General features: G+C 38.9%; 1 protein-coding gene across 4 annotated transcripts in view; it reads right to left on the reverse strand.

The window, feature by feature from the left end:
* MPP7 (membrane palmitoylated protein 7) overlaps positions 1-24,205 on the reverse strand; it is a 292,696-nt gene that overhangs the window by 115,555 nt on the left and 152,936 nt on the right. For all 4 annotated transcript variants that reach the window (XM_043563317.1, XM_043563318.1, XM_043563319.1 and 1 more), the window contains exons 4-5: positions 3,357-3,434; positions 652-732 (exon numbers count right to left, since the gene is read on the reverse strand). In XM_043563317.1, coding sequence (XP_043419252.1) covers positions 652-732; positions 3,357-3,434 — 159 coding nt within the window. The remainder of the gene's footprint in view (positions 1-651; positions 733-3,356; positions 3,435-24,205) is intronic.

Here is a 24,205-nt window from a genome sequence, read left to right on the forward strand (position 1 = left end):
AGATGGTAACTAGACTAATTACAGTGACCATTTTATAATATATATAAATATCAGAACATGATGTTGTACACCTAAAACTAATACAATATTGTTATGTCAATTATTCTTCAATTAAAAAATGGTAGGGAGAACTGAAATCTGCCTACCAATATTTTCCTGATATTTTATACTGGAAAACTGCTCTGCTCTGTAAGACGGTAGCATATATTAAAACATGAATCAGGAGAGAGAGAGGAGATGGGGAAGACGGGGAAGGGAGGGAAGAGGAAAGCGAAAATGATCCTATAGGAAAATAGACATTGTTGTCAAGTACGGGAATACGGGAATACCATCAAGTAGCCAAGTAAAATGAACCTGAACAAAACCACTAATAGGCTCTGTATTCGGTACTCTTACCTTCATTTAATGAGAAATTGACCTTGAAGTGACATTACATTCACCAACTTAAACCCTGAGCTTCCCAATTAAAGTATTTTGTAGTTGGTCACATTATCATCAAAAGCTCAACTCTTTGTCCTTAATGGAATTTAGGTTATTAAAATGCTGGGCACCATTTGAAAAGATATTTACTGAAAATTGATGCTCGAAACAAAATTCATCTGAAGTCTCAGAAAGTGGCTCTTCTGGAAGATATTTATTACATGTCCTCACCTTCACATTGGGTTTTGACAGCAGTTTCAACAGCTCTCTGATCTCACTGTTTAATGGCTTGTTCTGAAGCTCTTCGGCCAGCTGCAAGGGAGATCACATGGACAGAGAGAGCATTTAGTAAGAGCACTGTGTAGCTCCATGTGTGACAAATGAGAATCTATCTTGCCACTTTCCAGTGATTAAGGAAAAGTCAGCATGAAAGAAAACAGACGATCAATCACTGCTCCTCTTTTTAGGCCCTTGGTAGCCCAGGTCCCACCCCGGGATCTTGGCTGAGAGTAGAACTAAAAAAAATCCTATCAGCCAGATCACCTTCTGATTTATTGCAATGAGGGCAAATCCCAGCACTTCATCTTAAGGAATGGTCTTTTGCATGCAAACAAAGGACCACTTGTAAAAAGGACTGGATCAGACTTTGACACGATTTTTTAAAAGAGAGAGAGAGGAAGAAAAAGACAAAAATGAAAAAAAAAGTTTCTGAATGAGGTGGTGAAACCCACAGGGTTTCCAAAAGCCCACAGTAGCTTGCTGTTTAGAGCTGAACTGAAAAAGAACTAGAATGTCTCTAATAAGAGCAAATGGTCTTAAACTTTTATTATGTGTACCTACACAGACTAAGAAGTCCGTTAAATGGGAACCAGGCTAATCATAAAATGACTTACAATAGGTTGACAAGTACTCTGGTACCAAAATGCTGACTGTATTCTACTATAATGATCGAGAATGCCCGTAGATGATTCTAGCTAAAGAAAGGGTTAGAACCTTGAACCTGTCTCATGTTCTTCACTTAGAGATGTTCCTATCAACATTCTGTTCCATTTCAGGTATGGTAAGGATCATATATTTTCGAAAGAAGAAAAGCAAGAACAAATAGAAAAAAAAAATTACAGGGGTGCTGGGGTGGCTCAGTTGGTTAAGTATCTGACTTCTGATTTCGGCTCAAGTCACGATCTCATGGTTTGTGAGGTTGGAGCCCTGCATCGGGCTCTGCACGGACAGAGCAGAGCCTGCTTGAGATTCTCTCTCTCTCTCCCTCTACCCCTCCCTCTCTCTCTTAAATAAACATTAGAAGAAAGAAATTTAAAAAAAGAAAAAAAAATTGTGAAATACTCAGTAAAGAATTCAAAATATGTACATATATTTTCATTTAAAAACCGTTCTTAAGATATTGCACGAAATTTCTTTTTGTTTCCACCAAGGTTTTTAAAAAGAGCTGTTCTTATCTCTGGAAAAGGACTTTTCTCTAAAAGAAGGGCATAATATAAATTATACACAAAAAATAAAATCTGATAAAATTGATAAATTCACTGGTTACATTTCAAAAAGTGATTTTACTTTTCCAAGGTAAAATTTTTGTCAAGTTAAAATAATTCTTAGAAATAATCGCTAACTTACAAAAAGGCATAAAAGGCTCTCTGCATGCCTTAGTCACTTTTTAAAAATTTAAATATATTGCTGGGATGAATTAGAAAATGCTACATTTACTGTATAAGTCTCTAATTTTTTTTTAAAAGCAATACTGTAATATGATTGGGCCTCAATCACATTGGATATCAACAAATATTTCCCCAAACCCTCAAGAGTCAATGTCTTTAAGGTGATTTTTAAGACTTTCTCAAGTGGCAACTATAGCTTCCAGCTGTAGAATTCTATCTACACCTTCACTTCAAAAATTGTGGTTCTACGATGCACAGGAGTGAGTCGCCTCATAAAACACATACACTGAAACATCCCGATAATTTGTAATCTCTGGATAAACCTGGAAGGGAGGCTGGGGACTCACCAGGCGGCAAACATCTGAGAGATTTATTACATATGCTTTATTATCTAAATTAGGAGATAAAATATATATAAGAAAATCAACCTCGGAAGGTGGTTGGTTTTATTAAATTATACTTATGGCCCTGATATTTTACTCAAGTGAACTACTGCTTGTTTTATCACAACAAAGTAAAAAGTTTAAAAGGCAACAGGTAAGTTAACAGGACATCACTAAAACGAGCCTTCACACACAACCGATTTCTTGTGCAGCTTTGGTGTCTTATAGTTTATCCAGGTGTGCTCTCAATTCATCCGAGTTTGAAAGTTAACAGTAAGAAACAGCAAGTTAGCTCCCTCCCCCAGATCGAAAATAAAATTATAGCCACAGGAAATTAACTACTCCATCAATGCCAACTGCTTCTAAAATTTATTTTTTGGTTATGAAGGTAATTTGGAAAGGTCTAATATCCATAAATCATTACTATGCTTTATAATCCATTTTAAAAACAACCCTGTCTTTTTATGTATTTCATATGCCTCATTCCTATACGAGTATCTGTCATTTTTTTAGCACTGTCAGCAATAGACATATCTCATTTGTCTTTATTTCTCCAAAGCATTCCTCCTGCCTGTGACTTTTCTCAGAACGCTAATAGCTGACAGCTTCTCTCTCCCCGGAGAGTTCGAGCCTAAAATTTCTGTTACGTAGTTACCAAGGCAGAACAAGATGGTATCTCCAATGCAAAATTTTTAGAGCAGGAGAGTGAATGAAAATCAGCATAATGTCAGCATAAGCTCTGTGATGACAGGACTTTTGGAAACGTTTGCAGCTTCTTCTGGTTTTCGCTCATTGGATCACACGCGTCTGTCTGCACCGGGATGAGCTCTGTCCCGGCCAGGCCCGAGGGAGCCATGTCCCAGGGAGCTCAGGAAGGCACACTTACATCATCGGCCAAGACCGCTGCGCCGTGGAGGATGGGCACGGGGTTCTGCTTCTCATAGTAGTGGAGTTTTTCATGAATCTGGAAGAAAAATAAGTGAGTATAAGTTCACCTGCTGGCAAACAGGAAGATACTGTAAGATTTTTATCTCTGCCAAGAAAACTGATCCGCTCGACTCTCTAAACAAAAACTGTATGTTTCGATAAACCTAGAGATGACAGGTATGTGGGCATCATTCATCTCTGGTCCAGTGTTTCTAACATGAGGTCAAATGGGGGAAAAAATCGTTATCAAATAGGACTCACAGAAAAGCTAAACCTTAGTTTTTCCCCCCGAATAATTGTTAGTTTTATAAAATCTGTAATTTCTAAAACATACTGCTTCAATACCTTAAGTATTGGTTGTAATTTATATTCCTGCTAAAAACATAAATTATGATTAAAGCAAAGTGATAAGCTGGCAGCTACATCCTGCCAGCCTGGTTTGTGATAACCACGAAGAGCGAGGGGGCTGGCACTGTGTGGGCCAGTGGTCAGCACTCTGGGAACGCCTTTCTGAGCATGCTGTTCCTTTGAGTCTTTTTTCCCCCCAAATTGTCAACGTCTCCCCCGCCCAGGGTCAAACTTCTAAGAAACAAAGAGAGTTCTCATAGCTAGAGAGACACGTCTCATAACTGTTAAGCTTAAATAATTTTCTGTACTGTAAAACCAGTAAAATTATATTGTTAAATAATAAATAATTTGGTCCTTCATTTCCCATCATTACCCAAGATACACAAAGGCCAGAAGATAGTTTAGTGCATTATAAGACAGCGTTCTGTAAAAAAAAAAAAAAAAAAACGAAAAAAACCCGAGTACTATCAAGAGATGAAAGATGCTTTGACAAACGCAAAGCATTTGATTGATTTCAGTTTGATCGATTTCAGCTCATACAGAGGTGCCCTTAAAATGTTATACTTGAAAACTTACTTAAGCCTCTACTTATTCATTTACACTTGAAGAAATTGCCCCTCACTATATATAAAAAACAGTTGCACTTCAGAATTTCCCATTTTTAATAGGTATCAAGTAATACACTCTTAGGTATCCAGTAATATACTCTTTAATTATACTGAAAGCTAACCAAACTCTCTTGTAAAATGTCTGGAAGATAGATTTTATTTTGATTAGCCAGATGCTACTGCTAAGAGAGGATTCTATTACCTTTTTGGCAAGCTGGTCCACAATGCAAAGTATCAGGGAAAGAATTTTGACACTTATGATATTACCAGTGATCAGGACCACAGTTTTGCTTAAAATACTGGAACATTTAAATATTAATCACGGTAGGATAATAAACAAATTATTGTATTAAGACTACAAGCTATAGAAGGAGCAAGATTTGATGTGAGAAACTATTACAGTATGATCGAAAACAAAACCGTCCCACCTAAGAGCTAAATTAATTTTGCTTAAGTCAGTATCAAAAATTCAGTCACCTCAACAAATACTATCATAGAATGCTGAACCTACCCTTCTCGGAACACTCGCCTAGCTTTATTGCAACTACTTGTTTAAATGTCTGTTTCCCTGTAATAATAAATACAGAGGCTCATAGTTACTAGGGACTTACCGTGTGTCTGTATTCCCTATATAACAGTGATCAGTACTATCAGTAATACAGTCTTCAGGGAGTTCAGTATTTTAATTCCTTAACCCTCACAAGAATAGTAAGAGGCAGAATGCAACAGCATCCCATTTTACAGATGAGCAGATACACAGGAGTTAAGCAATGGGCTGTGGTTCCATAGAGAAGCAGCTGAGCTGGGACTTAAAGGTCAGGCCACCTGGCTTAGTGTCTGAGCTCTTCACTGCTCCAGAAGCCTGCCTCTCAGACTAACATTCCTCTGCCTTCCTCACGGACCTCGTTCACTGCTGGCTGAACAGGACAGAGAGGAGGCTGGGCAGATACGTGACAAATAATAATGGCTGTTTCCAATGACCACAGGATGGTCCCTTGGCACCCCTCCCCTTATTTTTTCTTTCCAACATTTCTTCGGTTTTCCAGATTAATTTATATTGATACACTACTGTAATCACAGCCTGAAATTACATGCCCCAAATAGATGTATTGTTTCTCCACTTACTTTGCTGCTTCTGAGTGTCTTTTAAAACCTGTGAGCCCCTCTCTCCACATCATCTTCTGTAGATCTTCAGCCAAGTGATATGAAAACCTGCCCCCACCCTGCCCACCCTGGGACTTTGTATTCTATCAAGAATTTTCAAATGTTCTCCTACAGTTTCTTTTTTGTGTTTTTTTCTCCTAGAATTTCTAACTGCCGGTAACCCTATGTTGATACATGTCTCACTTCAGGACAGGATTTTAAAAATTAAGTTGGTAGGAAAGTAAAAATTATTCTAAGTAGTTCTAAGTTGTCTGTTGTTTCCCAAATAATTGACTTTTACTGGTATTTATAATATCCAGGAAGAAAATGAAAAACAAAAATGAGTTTTAAATACTAATAAACAGGTAAGACGTATAAACTTCACCCCAAGGTTATTCAACAGAACTCTCTGTGATATTGAAAACATTCTGGGGGCGCCTAGATGGCTCAGTCAGTTAAGCATCCGATTCTTGATCTCAGCTCAAGGTTGTGAGTTCAAGTCCTGAGTTGGCCTCCACGATGGGCGTGGGGCCTACTTAAAATTAAAAAAAAAAAAACGTTCTGTACCTGCTTGCCCAACATGGTTAGTCACCGGCCACATGTGGCTAGTGAGCACTTGTCCTGTGGCTAGTTTACTTAAGGAACTGAATTTTTTTTATCTTATGTAATTTTTATTAATTTAAATTTAAATGCCCACGAGGCTAGTGGCTTTCATATTGAATGATATGGCACAGCTTTATGTTAAATGCTGTAATTCACCTTTACACACCAGAAAAATTCACTCTGATATAGTTTAGTCAATTTCCCTGAGTGCTAACATTCTGGAATCCAACAGACAAACAGAACCGCAGACACGGCATCTAATTACTAAATGTCATGTATTGCCAAACCTACAAAATCTCATTTATTTTAACTTAAACACTTCCCTTTGCAGACTCAGCCATGCAATCAAAGCATACTTCGTTTTTGTCCTCTGAACACCAAGAAGAGAGCAAAAGTGGAAGAAGTTGCAGAAAGAAAAGAGTCAGGAGTAAAAAAGACTGGCGAAAAGGGGAGACTGGTTAGTTTCATACGATAGCAAAACAGGCAATTATTCAAAAGTAAGGTCCTAAAAAATGGCATGCTAAAATATTTAAAATACACTATTAAGAAAAAGGGACGTTTTAAAACGGAGACATTTATGCTCCACTAAATAGTGATTATGCACGTGGCCGCAAGGGTCCGTCTTCTGTAATTATACTTACATCAGAAAAAGTCAGTTAAAATAAAAACCATTTCTACATGTAACCAATTCTTATAGGAAAGCTGTAATTACCTTCATTTACACACATCTTGAAAATAAATGTTTAATTTTTGTAAGAGAATCTGGTGCCGATAATATAATTTTTGTACACGTATCGCAGAGATGGTTTTAAACGAAGCTTCAATAGCGAATGTATAAAATAAATCTTGGCTAATCTCAACACAATTATTTGTTTGAAACGTCTCAGTGACGTGTAGAGGTAAACGGAAGAACCCAATCATGGTTACCCGAATGGTATTAAATAAACCAAAGCTGTAAAAATCCATTTCCTGCCTTCTATTATGAATATTAAAAAGCAGTGAAAACACCCGCTCGGTAGTTGGATTCTCTATGTTAACAGCAAGCAGCCAAACCAGAATTAGCACTGCACGCACCCCACCCCCCACCCAGCTACCTCATGTATTTAGAACACGGAGAAGAGAGAGTTCCGAGTATTAGAAGCACCACGGGACACAATGCCAGCCAGGAGGAGCTGGGAATGACAGAACTATGTTGTGTAGGGTTTAAAATAAATAAATAAAAATATTCTACTAATGGCGAGGATCCTCTTTTAAAAAATAATAATCTTTCTCCAAAAAAAAACCATTTTATTAGGAAAGAGGAAATTTAAAGCTGGAAAAACATCAACAGAACAGAGGCAACAGTGCTCAACTGTATGTCCTTCTTTCCAATTTTATAGCACTACTCTCTCTTTTGGCGAATTTTCTTGGCCAATAGCTCCAAAAAAATAAAATTATTAAAACTGATGAGGGGTAATGCTTTGTTCCCTGTCTTTAATATGCGATGAATTCTGGCTTTCCACTGCCATAGATCCATAGTATCATGTGAAATTAATACCCATGCAAGAGTTATATTATTATTATTATTTTTTTAATGAATGTTCATGGCACATGGGTAGCTCAGTCAGTTAAGCATAGGATTGGGTCATGATCTCAGGGTTGTGAGATGGAGCCCCTCGTTGGGCTCGGTGCTGGGTGCAGAGCCTGCGTGGGATCCTCTCTCTTCCTTTCTCTCTGCAGCCCCGCCTATCCCCCCTCTGAAAATAAACTTTAAGATATATATATGAAAAAATTTAATGTTCAATCTCACAAAATGTTTTCCATTAGATACAACCATACTGTTTCTCCTGTTTGACAAGGTAATATGGGAATTCTATTCATAGATTTCAAACTACTACTCATCCTGGCATTCCCACGGTGAACCTTGCTCGATTAGGATATATTGATCTTTTAACGTGCTGTGGAATCCACTGGCTAATATTTTATTTAGACTTTCTCCATCAATATTCTTGACTGAGGCTGTGTTATTTTTTTCCCCATTGGTCCTGTCTTTCTTAGGTCTTGATAACAATATTCTACTAACTTCATTTTTTTAAAACTATGGAAGCTTCTATCTTTTTATATGGGCTGAAAACATCTCAATACTACTGGAGTAATCTCTTCTTGAAATATTTTACTGCATTCCCCTGAGAAACTAGCTGGATCTGACATATTTTGGAGGGTAGCTTTATCCCTCAACTTTATTTCTTCTGGATGGCTTCAGGCAATTTCTCCATGTAGGTTTTTCTATCTTTTCTATTGTCAGTTGTGGCAAATACTATCTCCTAGAAAAATTATTCGTTTTTTTTTCCTGGTCTTAAAAAATACCATCTCCCAGAATATTATTCATTTTCTCTTGGAATCCATTGAAGCAAAATAGCCTCTTGCGAGTCTTTGAATTTCCTCTATTACACATTTTCTTTAGCACCATTTCTTAGTTGCTGTATACATGCTTTCTCTATTTCTACCCTTTATCCCTCCGTTAGTGAACAAACATTGATTTCACTGTATTTTCAAAGAACTACCTTTTAGATTAGCTTTACTGTTTTTGTTTTCTAGTATTTTTCTGCTTTCATCTTAGTTCATTCCTTCTTTCTGTAATCCAGCCCTTCGTAACCTTTCAGTCATAACACTTCATCACACAAATTATAAGAAAACGAAAGAAAAGGCAAACTACCCTAACTGGAGTTTCGTTCATTCACACAACACTGACCAAGGCAAGCACCCATTCTAGGAGAAAGATACTCCGTATGGGAAAAAAATATATATGGCAAGAGTGTACGTCACTTAAACTTGTCCATTTAGAAAGGTAATAGCCTGGGAAAGATGAGGACACAGACCACAGAAAGGGAAAACTTCAGTTGACCTATTCAAGCAAGTGAGAAAAGTATTTGCCCCTGTTTCATTCACTGCCCATTAGCTGGGCAGCTGAGATCATTTGTTTTGTTTCTTAAATTCCACATACGAGTGAAATCATGGGGTTTTTGTCTTTCTCTGACTGACTTCTTTCACTTAGCCTAATAACTCTCTAGCTCCATCCAAGTCATTGCAAGTGGCAAGATTTCATTATTTTTAGGACTGGCTGATATGCCATTGTATATATACACCACACCTTCCCATTCTTTAACTTCTAAAATGTTTGAAATGTTTTAATTATTAATGTTCCATTTTAAACACGTTAAAACGTTTTTTGAAAATAAAGCAAATGTATTTCACTGCATACCCAGCATCAAAATTAAAGCGCTATTAGCCTGGCATATTTGCTTCAAATATCTCTTAAAGTAATTCATAAGAGATAAGGCTAGGGACCCGTCCTTCTGTCCCCTCCTCTTTCCTTTCTGCCTAGAAAACGAAACATTATGTTGACACTGACAGATATATTCCCATATGCATTTTCATCTTTTTAAGCATATATATATTGATAAGCATCATAAGCTTCTTTTTTTTTAATTTTTACTTAAGTTCTAGTTAACATATAGTGTAACACTGGTTTCAGGAGTAGAATTTAGTGATTCATCACTTCCATATACAGCCAGCGCTCATCAAAGCTATTTTTGTACATAAATGGCACTGTTTCCTCAACAACTGGATTTTTCATTCGATACGACATTGAGATATCTAGCTTGATACATGTATATGTCGTTCATCCATTTTAACAGCTCGATGATATTCTGTCATACTAATTAACAGTAGTTTACATGGGACATCCGGGTGGCGTAGTTGGTTAAGCATCCGACTTTGGCTCAGGTCATGATCTCACAGTTCATGAGTTCAAGCCCCACAACGGGCTCTGTGCTGACAGCTCAAAGTCTGGAACCTGCTTTGTATTCTCTGTCTCCCTCTCTCTCTGCTCCTCCCCTGCTTGTGCTCTTTCTCTCTCTCAAAACTAAACATTAAAAACAAAAACAAAAAAACAGTAGTTTCCCTATCTTTTTTTTTTTTTAAACTGAGAACACGGTGGTTGTTTCTGCTCTTTGTTATTGAATGCCTTTTCACACCACTCCTCCCTGCACTGTGGGAGATGCCTAACAGTCGTTAAGTGTTTCCTGAGTGCCCAGACCCTTGCCAACACTTGGTGTTACCAGACATCTTGCTAATCAAATGGATAGGAAATGGAATCTCCCTATGGCTTTAATGTCTATCTTCTCCAATTTCCGAGTTCTGTTTTCACAGTAGTTTCAGAGGCAGAGACAGCTGCTCCCAACATAAACTGTCCTCTTCCACAGCCATTGAAGAACTGTAGCTAGACAGCCACTGCCTAGTGAAGCCACATTTCCTGTCATGTCCACCCTCCACCCCTCCCCCTACAGCTCAGCTGTCAAGCACGACAGGGAAGTTCTAAGTGCCACTTCCAGGCTGAGGCTTTTAAGAAATTGGGATGCTTCCTCCATACTCTCCCCCTCCCCCAGCTGCCTGCAGACTATGACAAGGCCTTAAATGACAGCAAAGCCACCAGATGGAAGCATCTGGGTCCCCAAAAGACCTTACAGAGGACAGCGACACCTCAATCTGACGTATCCCTCTAAATGATCGTTGAGCAGGAAATCAACTTCTGTTGTACCTAAACTATTACATTTTTTTCGACTACTTGTCAATTGTCCACCCTACCTTAAAAAATACAGCAGCCCTGGGCACATAGAAGTTACTTTAACATAGCCAAAGACATCCAGCTTTTTCTATATGGTTGCGCATTTTGTTTCTTAAAATATTCCCTGTCCTAATAAAGAGATTCTGCTGTGACTTCTTTAAAGTTTTACAGTTTGACTTCGTATAGTGAAAGAGCTCTAAGTTAATTTATGTCCAAAAGGATAGCACCATTTAATCTCTTCCCACTGATCTGTAATATTACTTATCAAACTCCCGTACACAAATTATCTGTAGCTGGGCTCTCTATTCTGTATTCTTAATTTGTTTCTCTGAGCCAATATTGTTATTATACTTTTATCTACACTTGACATTTAGAGTAAGGAAAAACTTCTTAGCCCTTTATTCTGCCACAAGGCTTTTGGGTTAAGCTTGCCAGCTACACATATTCCATGAAAAACGAAGTTGGGATATCTTAACCGTCTCCCAGCATTCTGGGAATTTTGTTGAAATCTATCTTCCAATCACTTTGCTCTCTTAAACTGTCTAATCTCTAAAGAACTTATTCACAGAGTGTTTTTTTTTAAGTATTTATTTTTGAGACAGAGAGAGGAGACACACAAGTGGGGGAAATGGCAGAGAAAGGGTGACACAGAATCTGAAGCAGGCTCCAGGCTCTGAGCTGTTAGTGCAGAGTCCCAAGACAGGGCTCGAACTCACAAACCGTGAGAACATGACCTGAACCGAAGTCAGATGCTTAACTGACAGCCACCCAGGTGCCCGTCACAGAGTGTTTTGAGTGTTTTTTTTAAAATAACTCTGCATCTTATTTGTATAGTTCATATATGACTCTTTTTACAAATCTCTGTTATTTTTTTCCTAGCACCTCATGTTTTTCTTATGCTTAAAGCCTTCTTTATAGCTGATATCATTTAAGCATACTTATTTTATAAAATTGTTGTATTACATAGAGTGCTTGACTTTTCATCTTGCTATTTGCGATGCCTGCAGACTGTAGCTGAGGGTAGACTGTATTCTCAAATGTTTTGTAATCTGGGGTTGTTAGTAAATCTTCCAAGGGGTGTCATATTAAGTCCTAGGTTGATGGTATATCTTTTCAGAAAGCCTTTTTATTTGCTTCTGATGGGTGAGTTTGCCAAATCGCCAGCCGCTTCGCTACTTTCACAATTTGGGATTCCTGGGCTTTGTGGGCAAAAACTCCAACCACAGGAAAGATCTTGGGAAAATGGTGGAGGAAGAGATCCTGAGCTCACCTCTCACAGATCCATCAACACTAGAACTACAGAAGACGCAACTCACTGTGAACATCATCTAAAGACTGGCAAAATACATCTTCCACAGACCAACAGTTAAAGGGGAAGCCACATGAAGAAGGATAGGGGAAAGAGATACAATTGGAAACGAAATCCCCAGACCCATGACCCACCAGGAAGGATATTACAAGCATGAAGACGCTCTCTCAGAAGAGAGGGAAATCAGCCCCATAAAGACAAGCCTCCATAAAGCCTGGTTTGAAAGTCAGCAGTGCTTAACTGTGGGAGCCAGAGGGCTACGGGAAACCAAGAGTGTACTCTTTCAAGGGCCAATGCACTATATTGCTTAGTCTGAGACCCAGCCCAGAGGCAGCGGTTTGAAAATCACCTGGGTTATACATGAAGGAAATTAATTGACTTATTTTATAGCATGTGCTGGAGAAGCAGGAATCTCTACAAACCTTCTGCAGAACAGCAGTGTTGGCGGGAGCCCTTTCTCTTGCCTTCCACCAGCCAGCTGGCCAGACACGGGAGTGAGTCAGTTCTGCCAGTCTCCATCTACCTTGCTCGCGCTGCTTGCCCTGCATTGGCGCTCCCTGTGAACCCAGCCCACCAGATCTGCCCACCCTGGCAGGTGCCCCTCCAAAGCAGCTCCTGCTCCGACAAACCAGGTGGGCAGCCTCAGTGGGCACAGCACCCTCCAAAACAATTCCTGTCCTGGAGAAAGGGGGGCCAGTCATGCGTACCAGCGTGCCCAAAGCAGTGGCAGCCAGGACTCTCAGCCAGCCTCGCTGGGAGCTAACCCTGCCCACCAGCGTGCCTACCGCAGCCACAGCCCAGTCACAAAAGGGGGCACATGCTGCCCACACGGGGACACCCCACAAGTGCCTGCTACTGGTGACCAAAGGGTATTGTGCTCCTGGACCCACAGGATGCCTTCTATATAAGGCCACTGCCTTCAACACCAGGAGACGTAGCTGACCTACCGAATGCATAGAAACAAACAAGAGAGACAAAATAAGGAGACGAAGGAACATGCTCCAAACAAAGGAACAAGATAAAACTTGAGGGAAAGAACTAAAAGAAACAGAGAAAAGGAATCTACCTAACGAACGGTTCAAAGTAATGGTCATTAAGGGGTCCCTGGGTGGCTCAGTTGGTTAAGAGCATGACTCTTAACCTCAGCTCATGTATTGATCTCAGGGTGATGAGTTCAAGCCCTGCATTAAGCCCCACACTGTGTGTCAAGCCTCCTTTAAAAAAAAAAAAAAGCTGGGGTAGCAATTCCTGTATCAGACCGAATAGACTTTAAAACAAAGAGACTTTAAAACAATGAGACAGGGGCGCCTGGGTGGCTCAGTCAAGCATCCAACTTTGGCTCAGATTATGATTTCACGGTTTGTGGGTTTGAGCCCACATCGGGCTCTGTGCAGACAGCTCAGAGCCTGGAGCCTGCTTCTGATTCTGTGTCTCCCTCTCTCTCTGCCCCTCCCCCAGTCACAATCTGTCTCTCAAAAGTCAATAAATGTTAAAAAAAAAATTGTTTTTAAAGAGTGTAATGAGACAAAAACATCACATAACGATAAAGGGATCAATCCAACAAGAGGATATAACAACTGTAAATATCTATGTACCTAAGACAGGAGCACCTAAATTTATAAAGGAAATACTGAGATATAAAGGGAGAAACTGACAATAATAAAATACTGTGGGACTTTAATACCCCAATTATATCAATGGATAGATCTCTGAGACAGAAAATCCATAACGGCTCTGAATGATACATTCAACCACATGGACTTAACAGATATATACAGAATATATTTTCAAGTGCATGTGAAAAATTCTCCAAAACATATCACACGTTAAGCCACAAAACTAGTCTCAAGAAGTTCAAGGAGACTAAAATCATAACAAGCATCTTTTTTGACCATAATGCTATGAAATTAGAAATCCATTACAAGAAAACACTGAAAAAAATACAAAGTGGAGGCTAAACAACCAGTCAACAGAGACGCCAAAGAGTAAAAAATAATGTGTGTATACACACACACACACACACCCCCACACACACCTGGAAACAAATGAAAACGGAAATACAATGGTTCAAAATCTTTGCCACACAGCAAAAAGCACTTCTAATAAGGATGTTTATAATGATCCAGAACTACCTTAAGAACCAAGAAAAAGTCCAAATGAACACTTTAACCTTATACTTAAAAGAACTAGGAAAAAAGAACAAAGCCCAAAGCCAGCAGAAAGAAGGAAATACTAAAAATCAGAGTGTAAATGAAATAGAAATTAAGAGAACATAGATAAGATTGATGAAGCTAAGCTGGTTCTTTGAAAAGATAAACAAAATTGACAAAACTTTAGACTCATCAAAAAAAAAAAAGAGAAAGGACTCAAAGTCAGAATGAAAGAAGTTACAACCAATATCACAGAAACACAAAATTATTTATTATTCAGAATATTAATTATATATAAATAATATAAACATAAGTAATATAATATTAAGAATTATGAGAGACTACTACAAAAAATTATGCACCAACAAATTGGACAACCTTGAAAAAATGGATAAACCCCTAGAAACATACAATCTTCCAAGACTGAATTAGGAAGAAATAGAAAATCTGTAGAGATAAATTACTAGTAACAAAACTGAATCAGTAACAATAACAATAACAATAATAGCTTCATGGTGAATTCCAGCAAACATTTAAACAAGAGTTAACGTAGTTAACTAGGCTAGTTAACCTAGCCTTCTCAAAATGTTCCACAAAATTGAAGACAGAGGAACGCTTCCAAATTCATTCTACAAGGACATTATCCTGATACCAAAATAAAGACACTACAAAAAAAAAAATTAAAGACCAATATTCTTGATGACTATAGATGTAAAAATCTTCAAACAAAATATCAGCAAACCAAATGCAACAATATATTAATGAGATTATTCACCATAATCAAATGGACTTATTTTAGGGATCAAAGGGTGGTTCAACATCCTCAAATCAACATGATACACCACTTTAACAAAATGAAGGGTAAAAATCATATGATCATCTCAACAGGACGCAGAAAAAGCATTTGAAAAAATTCAACATGCATTCATCATAAAAACTCTCAGTAAAGTGGATAGAGAGAGAACTTAAATAAAAAAGGCCACATACGACAAAACCCACAGCTAACATCATACTCAAGGGTAAAAGCTAAAAGCTTTCCCTCTAAGATCAAGAATAAGACAAGGATGCCCACGCTTGCCACGTTTATTCAACATAGTACTGGAGGTCCTAGCCACAGCAATCAGACAAAAGAAGGTGGGGGGCGGCACCTGGGTGGCTCAGTTGGTCAGGCATCCAATTTCAGCTCAGGTCATGATCCTGTGGTTTGGGAGTTTTAGCCCCACATCGGGTTCTCTGCTGTCAGTGCAGAGCCCATGTGGGATCCTCTGTCTCCCTCTCTCTCTGCCCCAACCCTGCTTGTGCACTCTCTCCCTCAAAAATAAATAAACATTGAAAAAAAAAATTTTAAGCCACCCAAGTTGGTAAGAAAGAGGTAAAACATGATACGATATATAGAAAATCTTAAAGGCTCCACCAAAAAAAACAAAAACAAAAAACTATTAAATGAATTCAGTAAAGTTGCAAGGCACAAAATTATATACTCTGAAATCTGTTGTGTTTTTACACAGTAATAATAAACTGTCAGAAAAAAATGGAGAAAACAATCTCATTTACAATAACAACAAAAAGAGGAAAACACCTAGAAATAAATTTAACCAAGGAGGTAAAAGACCTGTACTCTGAAAACTATAAGACACTGATGAAAGAAACTGAAGAAGATACAAATGAATGGAAAGATATCCCATGCTCATGGATTGGAAGAATTAATATTGTTAAAATATCCATATGACCCAAAGCAATCTACAGATTCAATGCAATCCCTATCAATTCAATGCAATAGTATTTTTCATAGAACTCGAACAAATAATCCTAAAGTTTGTATGGAATCACAAAAGATCCAGAATAGCCAAAGCAATCTTGCTTGGAAAAGAAGAACTAAGCTGGAGGTATCACAATCCCAGGTTTCAGACTATACTACAAAGCTATCGTCATCAAAACAGTAGGACATTGGCACAAAAATGGACACAGAGATCAATGGAACAAAATAGGGAGCCCAGAAATAAACCTATGTGTACCTGGTCAACTAATCTATGACAAAGGAGGCAAGAATATACTATCCTATGGGGAAAGGATAATAATTACTTTTTCAAATAAATAAATAGTGTTGGGAAAACAAGACAGCCACATGGAAAAGAATGAAACTGGACCACTTTCTTACACCATACACAAAAATTAACTCAAAGTGGATTAAAGACCCAAGTGTAACAACTGAAACCATAAACTCATAAAAGAAAACACAGATCTTAGTACTATTTTTCTGGATGTATTTCCTTAAGCAAGGGAAACAAAAACAAAAATAAACAAGTAAAACTGTATCACACTAAAAACTTTCTGCACAGCAACGAACTAAATGAAAAGGGAACCTACTGAAGGGGAGAAAATGATACATCTGATAAGGGGTCAATATCCAAAATATTTAAAGAGCTCATACAAATTAATACCACCAAAAACAATCTAATTAAAAAATGGACAGACGACTTATGCAGGCATTTTATCCAAGAAGATATACAGATGGCCAACGGACACATGAAAAGATGCTCAACATGACTAATCATCAGGGGAATGAAAATCAAAACCACAATGAGATTTCATGTAACACCTGTCAGAATGACTATCATCAAAAAGACACAAAACAAGTGTTGGCCAGGACGCGCAGAAAAGGGAACACTTGTGCACTGTTGATGAGAATGTAAATTGATGCAGCCACTGTGGAAAAGTGTAGAAGTTTCTTAAAAATTTTTAAATGGAACTACCACATGATCCAGTAATTCTACTTCTGGGTATTTACCTGAAGAAAATAAAAACACTAATTTGAAAAGATATATATACCCCTTATTTTATGGCAGCATTATTTCTAATAGCCAAAATACAAAAGCAACCTAAGGGTCCATCGACTGATGCACAGATAAAGAAAATGTGATATGTATATATATATATGTGTGTGTGTGTGTGTGTATATACACACGTGTGTGTATATATACACACACACACACGTGTGTACACACACACACACACACACACAATGTAATATTACTCAGCCATAAAGAAGAGTGAAATCATGCCCTTCATGACAACATGGACGGACCTAGAGGGTATTATGCTAAGTGAAATAAGTTAGTCCGAGAAAGACAAACACTGTATGATTTCACTTATATCTGGAATCTAAAAAACAAAACAAACAGCCTCAAAAATACAAAGAAACTGGTGGTTGCCAGAGTCAAGGGAGTAGGGGGGTGGGCAAAATAGGTGAAGGGGATTGAGAGATCTGAACTTCCAGTTATGAAATAAATAAGTTTGGAGATGAAAAGTACAGTATAGGGAATATAGTCAATAATACTGTAATAACATTGTATGAAACAGATGGTAACTACACCTATTGTGGTGAGCATTTCATAATGTATGTAATAGTTGAATCACTGTTGTATGCCTGAAGCTAATATAATATTGTAGGTCAACCACATTTCAACTAAAAATTAAAAATGGCTTTAAAACTCCACACCATGGACCAACCAGTTCATGGTTACAAAGACTGAAACTAGAATTTTTTTAGTTTATACCTAATCCCAAAACAAGACAGCCCAAATTCTTGGCTTTCTCTCTAGAAAGGCAGTTGGAATTTTTCTCATTTTCCCATTCGCTAACAGAGTAACACTAGAAAAGGAACCATTTTACATGTGTGACTCAATAGCAATGCCCCGCCTATATTGAGCCTAATGTCAGGAGAGTGCCCCCCACACCTCCCCCATCCCCAGTCTCTGGACAACCTCTCCAACATAGCTGTATCATGAGCTTAAACAGTTCCCAGTATTTACTTTCCTCTTCATTTCTTAAGTGGATTTCCCTTACTCTCTTAACAAGCTTAGTTACGCATTTAAAAGAATGTTTGCAATTATGTACCTAGAATGTCTAGGTACTTACTGTAGGAAGTAGAAGGCTGGGTTGATTATTTAATGTAAATTAATTCTGGCTTCTAAAAAGGCAGCATCCAGTTTCCTTGTACAGTATTATTATAAAAGGGGGGGTTCATTTCTTACTAGCAGGAGGAGATTCTAGGTACTTTTATACTTGAGCTTTCATGACTTATATTCATTTGGCTTGTGAGATACATTTTGGTCTGTGTTTCTACCTGATCTCAATGTATCTTTATAAAGTTGAAAATAATAGTTCTTCTAGCTTTGAATAACTTTTTCAGGGTTAAAGCAGAGATCCTTAGAATGCTTTGGTCTTCAGACTTGCTTCCGTAGGATGTAGAATTTATGAGCATACTTGTACTCACAAGCACAGTTAATAAACAAAACTTTGAGGCTGTAACTTTGCCTCAAGTGATACAGCCAAAAGGGTGGGGGCTGGGGCCGGGGGAGCCTTCAAATAGGAAGCTGGTACTGTGCCTGCAGTTCAGGCCAGGGTGTTCGCAACATCTCTATAGAGATGAATTCTTATAAGGGATACATATGGCTATGAAGTGGTTATAAGCACCAGTAACACTTTTTAGGCTTAGGTTAAATTATCAAAATGAACAAACCATCAAACTTTCGATTCTGATTGAATACGCAGTGATTGTATTTGAAATCAAGTCCCAGAACCTTTTCTGCAGATCACATTACTTCAGTTCCTCGAACAAGATTCTGAAAGTAGCCGGGGCATTAAACGTTTCTTTGTAAACATTTTGTAATTCAACAAAAACTAAACTTGAGTTATCCAATCCAGAAGTCCCTAAACTGCCCCACTTTGAAATAACCCAGCATCTGTACATACATCTTTCACATCCCTCATTGTATAATGATCAGATTCTCCTTGAAAGAAACCTATATTCAATAATCACTGAAGAACCAGAAACTGTTAATGTTTTTTCAGGATGATGGTGGGTGTTACCACAAATGGCAAATAGGTTGCTTTGATATCATGTAACTTGGACAGGTTTCAATATACAAGTAGCAGTCAATCATTTGTAGTTTACATTTTAAGAAACAAGCACTGTAATTAAGAGCTGTAAAAGCAAGGGTTTTTTTTTTTTTTTTGGTAACAAAAGATGGAATGAGGGGTCTTAAATAGTGACAAGTTGCATATCTTGGGGTCTATGCCTAAGAGTCATGGATGGTTCTCAGCAGATCACGGCTTCCTGGAAGACTGTATATAAACTGCTGGCATGTATTTTTCTAGGAAAATAATCCAAAACTTTCACCAACAAACTCAAATGGGTCTATGATCCAAAGAAAGATTAAAACTATTGTTTTAGGTTTCCAAATACAGAGGGATGATTCGTGCCAAGAAGCTTAGACTTTACCCCTCCTCCTCCTCCTCCCCTCTAAAGAAAAGTCTGAGTATGAAACACAAGGCTGAACTTGTGCTTCAGTCCATTTTCCTTGCAGAGATTGGGGGAGGGGTGTGGGGTGGGAGCCGAGAAAGAGGAAACCAGTGAAGAGGATTCCAAAGGACTTTTCATTGCTCAGTGCAAGTTACTTGCCACATTCCTCAGGCTTTCCCTTCATTTTTGTAGCAGAGTCCAATGGACTCCACCTCTCAGTAGCTGCCACTACGGCCTCCATCCCCAAGCTACTGTGAAATCGGATACACTCTGCCCAACTGTTGTTTTCCTTGCGGTCCCCAAAGAAAAGCATATGGGCCCATTACGTTTTAGGGATTTTACTGCTACCCACATGGGGACAAGGACAAGGGCAAAGAAAAATAAACACGAGGAATTTATAACATTCTCACAGTTTTCGAAACTGAAGCATCAATGTAATTGATTAAAAGCCTTTAACTTAAAGATGTCTGAGTTTAAATCCCGGTTCTGCCACTAGACAACTTACCTAACGTTCGAAATGGACTGAGTGTTCATATCCCTCCCCCGCCCCCCCCCCCTCAGAATTCGTATGTTGCAACCTATTACCCCAACGTGATGGGTTTAAGAGGTTGGTCCTCTGGGAGGTGATTAGGTCATGAGAACAGAACACTCATGAATGAGATTAGTACCCTTATAAAAGAGACCCCAAGGGGGCTCCTTCCTCCCCTCCACCATGTAAAGACATAAAGATGCAGCAAAAGGACAGCCATCTATGAGCAAGGAGGCAGGCTGTCACTAACACTAAATCTGCTGGCACCCTGATCTTGGACTTCCCAGCCTGCAGAACTGTGAGAAACACATTTTTATGGTTTATAAGCTACCCAGTCGATAGGGTTTTGTTATAGCAACCCAAAAGGATTAAGTTAATTTTGAAAACTTTAGTTTCCTCCTATTTAGAATAGGATAATAATAGTACCTGCTACGTAGCATTATCGTGAGAATAAGATCACATTAAAGAGTTACACGCTATCTCTAGAAAATAGAAAATACCCACTGAACGGTAGTGTAGGTCCTGACTCTCCCTAAGGCCTTCCACTGATATTCCTAGGAAGAGGAGATTTTAGGTCCCCCTTAACTATAGCACATCACGCACATAGGACACAATCAATGACTAGCGATAAAATCAAAGCAGAACTCTATGCTCACATAAGAATGTGCATTTCTGAGGGACCCTGAACCAAACGACATCCCCCGTGACGTTTCTTCAAAAACAGTCAAAGTAAAAGACCTGAAAAGAATCACGAACGAAGGCAGTGAGTGGCTGCAGGGTTAAGAAAGTCTGGATGGACACAGAAAAGGCAGAAACTCATTTTTTTCCACAGCAAAAGTCAAATGAGGCAGAGAGTGCAAGATCAAGCTAGGAACATCACAATGAAATTTCGAGGCAGAACATGGTTTGTGTTGAAAATGCTAGATCTACGCATTTATGAATACATGCAAAAGGTCGCATCTTAAAGTAATCCAAGTCTTGGTTTCCCTCTTCTCAAAGGAGAAAGTTCTCTCTTTAGGAGAGAGAAGAATGAAATCCTCACAAAGGAAAAAGTATGTAACAGCTAGATAGAAGGGTTCTTAGAAAGAGCAGCCATTCGAATTACCTTAAAGACCATCAAAAGCTAGCTATTATTGTTGTCAGCTTTCATCTCCCTATGGGAATTTACAGACCTTTTGTCCCCAACCCCAGATTCTGCTGAAGTGTTGAAGTGAAGACACACAGAATTTTGATTTGGTTAGGGAATGTGGAGTGCATTTCAATGTGACTGTATGGAAAATGGGTGTTGGCCAGGAGCCGGATTTCAGTCACGGTGGAAACACCCAGCAATCATAAATTGGCTGTCAATTCTTTATTCAAAACGTTCAGTGGCCTGCCGTTGCACTCAAGACTCAGGATATGCTTGCCAATGCACTGTCCTTCATGACCTAGCTCCTGCTGGCTTCCATCTCAAGCTACTCTCCCCCTAAGTTCCAACCCTAGGGACCTAATGTTGGTACCTCAAGCCTACAGGGTCCCTCTCACATTAAGGCATTCTCTCTGTCTGCAATGTACCTGAGTCTTGGGGGTATGTGTATTCATCTTGGGTCTCAACTCAAATGCCCCGCTATCCAATCCAGCTCACACTCCTTAATTAGTTCTGAGAGATCCTTATTCTTTTTATCACTCTTATCAGATTTTATATTTGTATATTTATCATATTTACCAGCTTTTACCTGTCCTCACTAGAAAATGAAATTCACAGACTAGGGACAACGTCCCTAGAGTTGACCACTATGTCCCTTGCTGACGACCCAATACCGCACATAAAATAGTACCTCGAAAGTTGCAATTAATTAATGATAAATGGATACATGAATCTTCGCAATTCTAGCCATGTTTAGAGTCATGTTTAAGAGGATGGTGAATGTGTCTGTTTTCTTCTTCCTGCCCTCCTACTGATGACTATGGCCAAAGCTGGAAAGAAGTGGTAAGTCCCACATTCTGAAGAAAACTTCCAACAACTGGAAATGTATGCGTCTACAACAAACTGAGGACTGATGGAGGGACGTGGTGGGGGATGGGCTCAATGGGGGATGGGTACTAAGGGGGGTACTTGCTGTGATGAGCACTGGGTGTTGTTTGTAAGTGATGAATCACTGAACTCTACTCCTGAAACCAATATTGCACTATATGTTAACTAAAATAAAAAATAAAAGAAAAATGTTCAGGCCTCCCAAAAACAGTGTGTTAAAATGACATGTCTTATGAAACATATTTTCCAAAAGAAGAATTTAGAAAGGAGAGTTGTCTTGTTTTACACGTCTGTAAATATCTTTCAATTCTGGCTGAAAAGAAAATAGCTCAATTCTCCTATGTGCTTCTGCGTTCAATCTGTCAGGATATGTTGCTGTGCTTGAAGCAACTGGAGAAAACCAAGCCTCTCACAGACTTGTGGTTGGAAGCAGGAGTAACACTGTAGTTGTCTTTTTAGCTAATCGTGAGTATTTGTCCACACTACACCAAAACCCAAGCAGCGGTAGTTTTTTCAGAGGCAAGCTGCAGTGTGAACTCTGAAGCCTTATCAATAAGCCTTTTATCCTCTGATACATTACAATGACTGGTCTCTCCTGCATGGTACCCGGCCCTGACTTTACACCCTTTGGTACGACAATTACAACAACAAAGTCACATTTGTTAATATCACCACTGAGCTCTTCCAAACAAGACTTTAAATATTGGGAAGCTGGCAACCTCACAGCGGCAGAATTTTTTTCAGAATTTCAATGACTGCTTGAAAGCTGGAATTTTATCACTGGCAACAGTATGGTTGGTTGCTATCTTTGAAGCGACAGGCTCACTTTGACCGTTTGAGGAAATGTCTTCCCACCATCACCCAACCCGGATAAACATAGTTTCTATGTCAGGCATCCTTTAAAGTTAAAAAAAAAGAAAAAGGTAACCTATCAAAAGAGGTAGCTGGCTTAGCTTTCCAATCATGCAATCCTGTAATTGCTTTCCCTTGGGGCAGGAACTGTGATACTCAGCAAAGTACTTTCTGAACACGTCTCATTTCTTCTACATTTAAAAGATTCGAGAGTAACAAGACAATGTGAGAGTTTTAATGCAATTAATTATTTTTACTGCTTCATCAAGCACTTTTTTTTTTTAAGAGAGACAGAGACAGTGTGAGCAGGGAAAGGGCAGAGAGGGAGGGAGGCAGAGAATCAGAAGCAGGCTCCGTACTGTCAGCGCAAAGCCCGATGCAGGGCTCAAACTCACAAAACCGTGAGATCGTGACCTGAGCCGAAATCAAGAGCTGGATGCTTAAGCAACTGAAGCACCCAGGCGCCCCCGACCAAGCACATTCCTAATTAAAACTGGCATCTGTTTACTACCGGAGTGTATGCTGGGGAAGAACAGGATGGCTACCGCACTACCACCATTTGGCGCCAGTGCCTCGGGGGAGCACGCCAGCGGTCCTACCTGCCTTTGCTTTTCTTCATCAGTGCAAATGCCAGAGCAATGAGAAAAGCAAATATCATAATATTATTCTGAAAGCAGTTCTGGCCTTGCAGACACCTGAAGTAGTCTCAGGGACCTCAGGGGTCCACGGACACACTTTGAAAACCACCGCTATATACAGACTCTGAGTGCCCATAATAAATGAAAAGAAATCTAACATTTCCTGTGGCCGCACCTCTCACAGTGAATTCCATGACTCTAGCATAAGAATATTAATACTTTTGATCTTACAGACATTCCTTTAGAGTCTGCCATTTTACCTGAAACCACAGGTATAGGTTTGTGTTACTGTTATATATTTATTTATTTTGAGAGAGAGACAGAGAGAGAGAGAGACAGACAGTGAGAGAGGGAGAGAAAGAATCCCAAGCAGGTTCTGCATGACCAGTGTGGAGCTGGATGCAGGGCTCAAACTCACAGAACCGTGAGATCATGACCTGAGCCGAAACCAAGAGTCAGGTGCTTAACTGACGGAGCCAGCCAGGCGCTCCTTTCAATGATATATTTTTCGCCTTTATATTTTTTTATGTTTTAAAATACTGTTCTATTTTCCTGCTTTGCATAATTACATAAAAAGTTATCTGCTTATATTCCCACCCTCACAACTGGGACATTTTAATGTACTATAGTCACATTTGCAATTGGTGTAAATCTAATTGTAATTGGAGCGTATCTAAAAACTGGCATTCTTTTCTTAAGTTTC

This window comes from Prionailurus bengalensis, chromosome B4 (genome assembly GCF_016509475.1).
Source record: "Prionailurus bengalensis isolate Pbe53 chromosome B4, Fcat_Pben_1.1_paternal_pri, whole genome shotgun sequence".
Lineage (NCBI taxonomy): Eukaryota > Metazoa > Chordata > Mammalia > Carnivora > Felidae > Prionailurus > Prionailurus bengalensis.